The sequence below is a fragment of the Odocoileus virginianus genome, chromosome 3 (genome assembly GCF_023699985.2).
Source record: "Odocoileus virginianus isolate 20LAN1187 ecotype Illinois chromosome 3, Ovbor_1.2, whole genome shotgun sequence".
NCBI classification, from domain to species: Eukaryota; Metazoa; Chordata; class Mammalia; order Artiodactyla; family Cervidae; genus Odocoileus; species Odocoileus virginianus.
In genome coordinates, this window is record NC_069676.1 from 89,212,975 (window position 1) to 89,223,598 (window position 10,624).

At 46.2% G+C, this 10,624-nt stretch overlaps 1 protein-coding gene across 1 annotated transcript; it reads left to right on the plus strand.

The window, feature by feature from the left end:
- The first annotated feature begins 595 nt into the window (after positions 1 to 595).
- On the plus strand, positions 596 to 2,310 carry GPR150 (G protein-coupled receptor 150). The gene has a single exon (XM_020873066.2). It carries the CDS (start codon positions 910 to 912, stop codon positions 2,215 to 2,217), a length of 1,308 nt encoding a protein of 435 aa, XP_020728725.2. The 5' UTR covers positions 596 to 909; the 3' UTR covers positions 2,218 to 2,310.
- Positions 2,311 to 10,624: the final 8,314 nt, after the last annotated feature.

Below are 10,624 nucleotides of genomic sequence, written 5' to 3' on the forward strand. Positions count from 1 at the left end.
GATACATCCAGCACTGAGTGAAAATATTAGGAGAAAAGCAATCATTGTACTACCCCATTTGCATAAAACCTATTAATGCCCTCTTCAGACTAATGACATGAATTTTACATCAAGGAGAACAACTGTGATCTGCTGTTTCTAGTAATGGGGAGTATTTGAAACAATCTGCAAACCACTGCTACTCCTAATTGCCAGCCAATACCCTCGACTTGAGCTCTCTTCAAATAAAACACTTTGGTTGTTGGCCAGAGGAAGATTTATCTGTTGGGCTCCTCGGCTCAAAACACTGTTCGGTTTCTTGTGTTCCTGTTTTTCCCACGCTAGTGCAGATCCACTGCATTTCAAATCTTTCTCTTTTCATTTTATCAAAACCAGTGCCTTTTCTATTTTTTTTTTTCCCTACTGCCATTCTGATACCATTTTGAGGGGTACAGCCTCAATCAGGACCTGAGGACCTTCCTCCTCAGTGTGCTGGTCCAGGTTAACGATGGCCGGGCAAAGCGCCCTTCTGTCTGGCTGTTCGTTGTTAGGTCTCTAAGTCGTGTCTGGCTGAGTTCTATGTAAACAGCCAACGGGAGAGATTCCTAAAGCCCAGGGGTTTGCGACTCCTGCGAGGGCAGCGCGGGGCTGCGGCAGAGACTGGAAGGAGATCTACCCGGATTGGGAGGGGAGACGCGCAAAGGAAGGTGGAGAAGAGGGATCATGTGTGTGCCTCCAGTGTACAACCCCCCATTTGAGTGACAAATGACGAGGACAACCTATAAAAACTAAGGCGCAAAGCTACCCGCATCCATCTCCCTCTTCGCGCGTGTGCGTTTTCAACTAACTTTGGGAACTCCACGCAGCCTCGCCTCCACCTCGGTTTCCCTGCCTGCCCTTTTCGGTACCTCCTCTTCCTCCAGGCAAAGGATGGAGGCTCCCTTCAGCCCCTCAACTCCGTCGCCGGCGCCCAACCTCTCCGTACCCATCTCGCTGGGCTGGGGTCTCAACCTGACTTCCGGACAGGGAGCCCCAGTCCCGGGGCCCCCGCCTCCGCCGCCGTCCGGGCCGCCCAGCCGCCGCGTACGCCTGGTCTGCCTGGGGGTTATCCTGGTAGTGACGGTGGCTGGCAACGCCACGGTGCTCTGTCGCCTGTGCGGCGGCGGCGGCGGGCCCTGGGCAGGTCCCAAGCGTCGCAAGATGGACTTCCTGCTGGTGCAGCTGGCCCTGGCCGACCTGTACGCGGGCGGGGGCACCGCGCTGTCGCAGCTGGCTTGGGAACTGTTGGGCGAGCCGCGCCGGGCCGCGGGCGACCTGGCGTGCCGCTGCGTGCACCTCCTGCGGGCGTCCGGCCGCGCCGCCTCGGCCCACCTCGTGGCGCTCATCGCCCTCGAGCGCCAGCGCGCCGTGCGCCGACCGCAGGGCCCGCCACTGCCCGCGCGCGCCCTCGCCGCCCTGGGCTGGCTGCTGGCGCTGCTGCTGGCGCTGCCCGCCGCCTTCGTAGTGCGCGGGGGCGCCCCCTCCCCGCCGCCGCCCGCGGCGCCCCCGCCCGCCCGCGCCTGGCCGGGGGAGCGCCGCTGCCAAGACATCTTCGCGCCGCTGCCGCGCTGGCACCTGATACTCTACGCGCTCTACGAGGCCTTGGCGGGCTTCGCGGCGCCGGCCGCGGTCATGAGCGTCGCGGGCGTCCGCCTGCTCCGTGCCTGGCGGCTGCGCCCGCCCCAAGCCCCATCGGCGGCGGCGGCACCCAGGTCAGCCAGTCCCGGCCAGGCCCCCGCGCCCAACGTGCTGCCCCGTGCCAAGGTGCAGAGCCTCAAGATGAGCCTGGTGCTGGCGCTGCTGTTCGTGGGGTGCGAGCTGCCCTACTTCGCGGCCCGGCTGGCGGCCACGTGGTCGTCTGGACCGGTGGGGGACTGGGAGACCGACGACCTGGCGGTGGCGCTGCGCCTCGTGGGGGTGGCCAACAGCGCCCTCGATCCCTTCGTCTACCTATTCTTCCAGGCGGGCGGCTGTCGGCTCCGGCAGCGCCTGCGGAGGCGCCTGGGCGCGCTGTGCTGCCCGCCAGAGGGGGTCGCGGAGGACGAGGAGGGGGTCCGGGGCCACCAGGCGCTCCACCGCCACCGCTGGCCCCACCCGCATTATCACCACGCCCGGCGGGAGCAGCCCGAGCAGGGTTACCTGCGCCCACCCCCGCCGCGCCCCCGGCCGCCGCCCTGCTCCTGCGAAAGCGTCTTCTAGGCTGTTCGATGGCCGGGGATGGGTCATCTGTCGCTGCGGTGCCACCTCCGCGCAACACGAGGCCAGCCGGGGTCTTTCTAGCTCACAGCCACCAGGAGAGTCTCTGAGAGCCTCACCCTGAAGCTGCCCCTGCCCTCCACTCCCCTATGGTAATTTCTTTATAATGTTTACATTTTACACTCTTCCCGGTTTTCTCCTTTCCTTGTCACATGTCCCCCATTTGGAGACGAGAGAGTGAGCCGTTGGGAATTTGAAAAATTGAAGTTAGAGTTATTTTTGCAGTTCTTCTTTGATCCCATAGTCTTCTGGCTAAGATCATTGGTTTTCGCTAAGTGCCGAGCTCTCATTCTTTTATGTGCAACCCCGTTTTCACTTATTTGGGATAGTGTTTAACTGCACCTTTGGACCAGAGAAGGCGCCTCTCGTTCTGGGAGGAATAGCCTCACATTGTTCTCCCCGGGGAACCTGGAAACTGTACGGCTGATTCTATCAGAAATGTAATCTTGCTGTCACTTCAGAGCCACAGAGTATTTGTGAAATAAAAACATTTCCCACAGAGCAATTAGGACTCTAAAAATATATATATATATATATACGGTACTGTGTTTTCTTAAAAAAAAAAAATCAGTGTGGTCTTTATTTTCAGTCCAGCTTCCACTTCAGGAGAAGCTGGGATTGTAGGAGGGAGACATAAAAGCTTCCCTTGGAACCTTTAATAAACACCCAGTTTTCGTAGGAAATGGTTGCTGTGTCCAGAGCAGCCTCTACAGCTGCGATGCTGTGAACAGGTGGAGCCTCTCAGCACAGAAGCCCCAGCAGACCAGAGAAGGGAAGTACCTGGGTACTGCATAGGGGACAGGCTCAGTACAAGGTGGAGCCTTAGGGAGACTGGCAGCTAGGAAGAAAGCTGCAACCTCCCAATGCTGCACGGATATATAAAACATGAGTAGGCAGTGTCTACTAATGTGGGCTGCTGAGAACAAAGTCAAGGAGCAGATTTAGTCCTGACCTCTTCCTCCTAACTGTCCTTGGTTCTACAGAGAAGTAGCAGCACTGATGAACATGTGTTTACCAGTGTCTTTCATCTGAGAGTCTGCAAGCTTTCCATTACAGTGTTTCAGGTTCCTGCACAAATATAGGACTAAGATTCAGAAAGAGGAAATGACTGGTAAAGTTCACTGGGGAGCTAATGCTCTTTGAGGTCCTTCTTTGTTTTGATCACTGATGTATCTCACACTCTTAGATAATGTTTGATACATAGTAGGCACCCAAAACACATTTGTTGATTAATCATCATATGAGTCAGGCAAAGATAGACTGGAATAAAAGATTTACAGAAAGATATCTTCATTAAACTTGGCTTACCTCCCTCCAAAATCTTGTCCAAAAATGTTAGAGAGTTACAGATTTTCCTTCCTCTCTTTAATCCTTCTTATCCTGCTGAGGCATGCAATATACCAAGAATAAGACACCTAAAGAGAAAAGAACACAATTGTCTTCATGAACCTAAATCTGGGTTATAGCATTACTTTAATTCATTAATAAACACTTACTACTTGCTTATTTTGTGCCAAGAAACCTGCTAGGCATTGGAGATGCTAAGGTGAATAAGACACATCTTTCCCTCAAAGACTTTGTAATCATATGTAGGAGACAATCTGACAAGAACAGTCAGATGAGATTTAACAGGGGTTCCAGGCAGGGTGTCAGGGCACTGAAGAACATCTGACTACTTTGAGGGGGGTGGCCCATCAGATGTGCAATGCTAAGTTGCTTCAGTCCTGTCTCTTTGTGACCCTATGGACTACAGCCCACCAGGATCCTCTCAACATGGGTTTCTCCAGGCAAGAATACTGGAGTGGGTCACCATGCCCTCCTCCAGAGGATCTGCTCAACCCAGGGATCATTTCCTGCAGCCCCTGCATTGCAGGCAGATTCTTTATCACTGAGCCACTGGGGAATAGGGAAAGGTATTCTATGCAGTTAAAAAGAGCTAGCCACACAGCAACATACAGCTAAAATAAGTAAACAAGACCTATTACATAATTTGAAGCAGAAAGTATGTAGCAAACAGCCAGGAGTATAACTAAAACCACAACTGGCTATAAATCATTTACTAAAAATACAACAGTCTAGCTCATTTGTGAAAGAGAAGATAGATTTAAAACATGTTTTTATCTAAGCCACTTCCTAGGAAACACTAAAGGAAGTAGAAAATTTGAGGAGTTTCTCTCTCATTCCTAAAATGTTCTGACTCAATCAAAAGGAAGATATTAATAAAATACTAATACAAATGAATAGTTGAATTAAGTGAAACATGTTTTGCAAAGTTGAGAGGCAATGTAACATAATGAAAAGAGCAGAGTCTTTGGAGCCTAAAGATTTGGACTTGTTTCATCTCTACGACATAGTAGCTTGTGACTTTGGTCTGTTTGTTGAATCTTTTTGAGTCTTAGTTTTCCCATCAATACAATGATATCTTCATTACCTTACTTCTTAGGACTCATGAATGTAAAATACTTGATCAGTGGGTAGGGGGATTGTCCTGTCAGCTTGTCTCCTTAGATTCACCCTAGTATTCAGTATATGATAACTGGAGGAATAAAAGCCAGTCAAGTAATATTACCTGAAAGGAAGCAAGAGATCGTGGAGAATCTATGTAAGATGAACGCACTCAATGGTGCTACACGGTAATAGAGAAATCAGGCCTTTCAGCAGGTAGTATGCTCACAGTAATTGTCAGTTGCCTTCCTTGAATCCATTTTTTCTTTTCTAGCAGTTTTCAGGTTCTTATTATCTATGCCTCTTATGAACAGTCATGTTTTGAGGGAAGCTGATTCCTCTCCCACTCCAAGATTTGGCCTTAATGAGTCTAAGGACATCAAAATTAGTCCACTCCTGCTTACCACCATGTCCTGCTCAGAAATGGTCATGTGATCCATTTAAGATCAACGAGACTTGGGGGAAAGGTTGAGGGACATCTAGGAAGGGGGTCCTTAACTCTTCTGAGAGAGCCATGGAAGCCAGCAAGCTCTCTCCATCTCTCTCCCACTGACAGTTAATGAGGGAGAATGATGTGTGGCTGGCGGCTGGCAGTCCACCTCTCACCATGAGGGGCACCAGCTGTAAGATGAAGCCAATACTGGATACAGCAGGGGACGAAATGAAAAGAACTTAAGATTCTGAATGACTTCACTGAGTTGTCATGTTAAACACCATTGAGGCATACCTGCTGGAGGTCCTGTTAAATAAACCTATACATTTTCTTATTACTCAAGGCAGTTAAACTAAATTTTTTGTTATTTGTAGCAGCAGGCAGCCTCTAAGTGAAGAAGTCTGGCAAGAAAAAGTATCTTATTTGATTCTCTTACTGCACGTTCTTTATCAAAGAAATAGGGACATTCCAAGTGTAATTTTATTTAGTTCATTAGCCAGTAGGTATTGAGGGACTTGTATGGGGCATAGTGAGACAGATGGAAGAAAATCAAAGATCTAACTCTTGTATTTTAAAAATTTATATTCTATGAAGAACTATAATCTTTATCTTAAGAACTTTATTGAGACATCTCAACATGTAACTATTAATGTTATAGAACATTATTTGCCAATTCTTGCCATTGGTAATTTTACTGATTTATTCGTTCATTCATTTTGGTATTTACAAATTAAAGATCTATCTTGTGCAAGGTATTATATCACTTATGACAGACATATATGTTATTTAAAGTTTAAGTTTTGGGTGGAAACTTAGGTCAACTGTTAACTATATTTTCTTTGACCAGATCTGGAAGTGATGACCCTAAAATGTGCTGAGGCAGGGTTTCCCAGATGACTCAAGTGATAAAGAATCCACCTGCCAATGCAGGAGATGTGGGTTCAATTCCTGGGTCCGGAAGACCCCCTGGAGTAAGAACCTGGTCCAGTATTCTTGCCTGAAAAATTGCATGAACAGAGGAGCCTGGAGGGCTATAGTCCATGGGGTCTCAAAGAGTCAGACACGACTGAGAGACTGAGCATGCACACACACAGACACACGTTACTGTACATTGGCCCCTGGAGAGTCACTCTTCTTGATATCCATCCCTTGTGTAATCTTCTCCTACAGAGTCTGGGTTTGGCCATGTGTCCTGCTTTGGCAATGGACGTCAGCAGATGTTTCACAGACAATCTCTTGATAAGCATTTATGCATAGGGCTTGCCTTCTCAGAAAAGCTACATTGAGACAGCCATGCCATGAAACAGCCTGGAATGAAATGTCACAGGGAGAGCAGCAGCCAGCTACTCAGCCACTCTAACCGGGCCCAGTTCCAGCTAACTGCACTCACGTTAGTAAGCCCAGGGGACAGCAAAGGGAGAGTTGCTGTGCTAACCCACAGACTTGTGAGAAATGACAAATCATAGTGTTAGGGTGGTGTGCTTCGCAGCAACTGATAACTGAAACCCGGGTGGAGTAGTAAAGTGGTGTTGAATGCATTAAAAATGAAAGTCAAAAGACCCAGGTATCATAAGACCTGGTTAGTCTCCTACCACGTGTCAAATTGGGATATTTAACTGCTTACCATATAATCTGATGAGGCCTCACACAAGCTTGAAGTGAGAGAACCCGAAGCTCAGGGAACAGAATTAGAGCCCCAGCTCTAATCCCTTTTCCAAAAGGTGAAATCTTCTCTGGTCAAACCCTGGCAGTTCTGGGTATGGTTTTACTAAGCAAGTGACTATTGTCTGCCTTCAAAATGCTCATAGATAAATAATGGGGACTGCAACAGTAATAACAGCTAAAAGTTATTAAAGCTTCCATGAACCTTGGCATTTTACAAGCATCAATTCATTTAATCCTCATAACAACTAAAAGGAAAGTATCATAACCACCTTCAATTTACAGATAATGAAATTGGGGCTAAAAAGGATAACTTGCGTAGGATCAAAGAGCTAGTAAGTGGCAGAGCTGTGGGGGCTTGTTTGTTTGTTTCGGGTTTTTTCCCTCATCATCTAAACGGGTAATAGCCAAGAAGTTTATCTGAGCCTCAGACACAGGTCTTGCTTTACAGACTTAGGAGTCTGTTAGAGACACAGCCTAGATATATACAAGTGGAGGACAGGGGTGAGGGATGTAGGATATAAAAAAATGGCTACCAGAAGAGTTAAATGCGTTTTAGAAAAACCAGTATATGATTATTTCAAAGAGTTTCATCATTTCAGCCTTTGAACTATCCAAGTGAAGAACTCACTTGCTAGGTGTGGAGGAGACTGCCAGCTCTTCACTAAAATCTATTCTCCACTTCTTAAGTGGCTATCCTTCCAGAGACTCCATTTCCCAGTCTCCCCTGCATCTAGGTGCAGCTATGTGACATGCTGTCAGCAATGAAACGTGAGCAAAAGTGACGTGTGTGGCTTCCAGGCTCGGGCCTTAGGACATAGGGCTTGTGCTCCCCCATGCTCTCTTCCCTCTTCCTATTAGCTAGAAGACGAGGTGACAGTCACATGACGTGATAATGATCAGGTTCGTCCCTTTGGATGAGAACAACATCCTAGAGATTCCTTCAGGATCTTGTGGGGGCACACACAACCTAAACTGGCCAGCGGATTATGTGAGAGATACATTTCTGTCTTCTTTAAGCCACTGAACTGTTTATAATGGCAACTAATGTTTTGAGCTTGTACTTAATTAGACAGCAACTAATATTTTGAGCTTATACTAAATGAGGCTAGGAGATGGTTTTGCTCATCAGTTTTCTGTTCCCTAGGCCCTGTGTTTCCAGGGGAGTTTGGTGTGAATTCAAGCGGAACCAAGTCTAGAATGTGAAATCCTCAGAGATCTAAGACATCTGAGCCAAATCATGCCTGTGGGATACATCTTATATTTTCCCCAAAAGAAGTCCTTAACCTCAGGAAACACTTCTGTTTTTCTAATCTAAAAGTTGAAAGTGTTAGAGACACCTCATGTCTCTGGACATCAGTCCAGAAGCAGGAATTCACAATGTAGCAGGCCTTCTGGTTTCCCATGTTAACATTTATTTTTCTCTCTCCTTGCTAGAAGAATCTTGATTGTGTTCACAAGGCTGGAAATCATCTGGGTGCTTCCTCTTTACTTGTATGTCCGATGCCTTGGCTGGGATATTCGAAACTGGACTCGTCAGGAACATCACCCAGAGTGCCGGCATACTGCTCCCCACGTGGCTTTGGCTTTCCCATTGCATGATGGCCGTAGAGTAGTCAAACTTCCCCTAAGGCAGGTCAAGTTTCCAAGAGCAAGTGTTTTAGTGAATAAGCCACATGGCTCTGTACACTCTTGTCTCAAAAGTCTCACGGAAGCATATCATCTGTACTCTACTAGTCAAAGCAGCCCCAAATCTGCCCAGATTCAAAGGCAGAGAACATACACCCTGCCTTCTAAGGAATGAGGTGTCAAAGAATTTTCAGTCATGTTTTAAAACTGCCACACCATCCACCAAGATAATGTTATCCCTAGCTCTGGGATATATATCCAAGAGAACCATGGTAATTGCAGCCCTCCTGCTAGTTGACTGGTTTTGGACAATGAAACTAGAGGTAAGAGTTTCTGCGGGCTAGTGGATCATCTGCTATACTCTACCAATTCAAATGCTAATTCCATCCAGAAACGGCCTCATAGGCACACAAAGAAATAATGCTTAACCAAGTATCTGGGCAGTCACAAGAAACTATGGGGTCTCCTTATAACTTAATCCCTACTAAGAATAATCAATTATACTTGCAAATTTGTTCTTCTTCCTTAAGGTGCTCTAATAGATCTATCACTTCATCTAATTCTTTAAGCACAGAAGAATACAGACGATTGACAATCTAGCCTGTGCTATCATCAATGAAGTTACCCTAAGACAAAGGATTTGAGTAACACATACTGGATATTAAAGAATCACTGTGCAAGTTGTAACCCTCGTTCCTCTGGCTAGTGAAGTCATACCACTGCTGAGAGCATTGGAATGGCCCCATTGTAAGTGATATAGCAAGCATTTCTTCAGCTAGCTGGATGGAGCTTTTAACACATTTTGAAATTTTTAAAAGATTTTTACTCTTTACTGAGCATTTATCAGAGTATATTTTTAAAATGAGAGCCTGCCCTAGGCCAACGTGTCCAAGTGTACTTTGTGAAGCACCAGATGCTTCCATATTAATCTATTTTAAAGGAAAAGAGTTTCCTAGTTAAACGTTTGGAACACTAGGTTAAATAGCTTTCCCTCTTCTTTTCTAATTTTTATTATAAAATAGAAAACTTGAAAAATAACACAAAAGAACGCCCACATATGCACCACTGAGATTCAATAGTTGTTAACATTTTGCCTTCTTTGCTTTGATACATACTTTTTGTTGATTTTGAATAACTTGAGACTTAGTGGCAGACATTATGATATCATTACACCTCACCTTTGAATACTTGGGTGTGCACCTCCTAAGACATTCTTGTATAACCACAAAAACATCATAAAAAAATTAACCATAATTTCCTAGTATACCTAATATTCAGTCCAGATTCAAAATTTCCCTTTTGTTGTCCTCAATATACTTGAACAGATTTTTTTCTTTTGAAACAAAATATAATTACATTTGATCATTATGTTTCTTTAGTCTCTTTTATTCTAAAATATTCTCACTGACCTATAAAAAAGAAAAAAGATACTGTGTTTTTGAAGAGTCCCAGCCAGTTGACTCACAAGATATCACGCATTCTTAATTTTTCTGAGTATTTCCTCACAATACCTTCTAATACATTCCTCTCTTCCCAACCAGGTTTCTTTACAGTGGTACCTTTCAGAGTCCTCAACATGTTAATGGGCAAAATGACTCCCTTAATGGGCACCTTTTCTGAGCCTCTGTCATCACAATATCTCTTTGTCTGAGAAATAGCCCCACCTCCAACACACACACAAACACACAAACACACACATACACACTAAGGCCTTCAGCAGTCACATAGGGACTTCATAACTCCATCTTCAGGGCTACTCCATCAGAATCACCTCCTGAAAGACTAGGGCAGGTACGACAAGAAGTTACAGAAATTTTGACAGATTTAAGGAGGGGAAAACTAGGAAAATTAGGGTACATTAAAGGTGAATTTGAAAGAATTATAGTTGTTGTAGCAGTTCAGTTCAGTCACTCAGTCATGTCCTACTCTGCAACCGCATGAACCGCAGCACACCAGGCCTCCCTGTCCATCACCAGCTCCCAGAGCCTACTCAAACTGATGTCCACTGAGTCAGTGATGCCATCCAGCCATCTCATCCTCTGTCGTCCCCTTTGGCTCCTGCCTTCAGTCTTTCCCAGCATCAGGGTCTTCTCAAATGAGTCAGCTCTTCTCATCAGGTGGCCATAGTATGGGAGTTTCAGCTTCAGCATCACTCCCTCCAATGAATATTCAGGACTGATT

Excerpts from the sequence above, each read along its gene's own strand:
- GPR150 (XM_020873066.2), top strand. The coding sequence starts at position 910 with ATGGAGGCTCCCTTCAGCCCCTCAACTCCGTCGCCGGCGCCCAACCTC.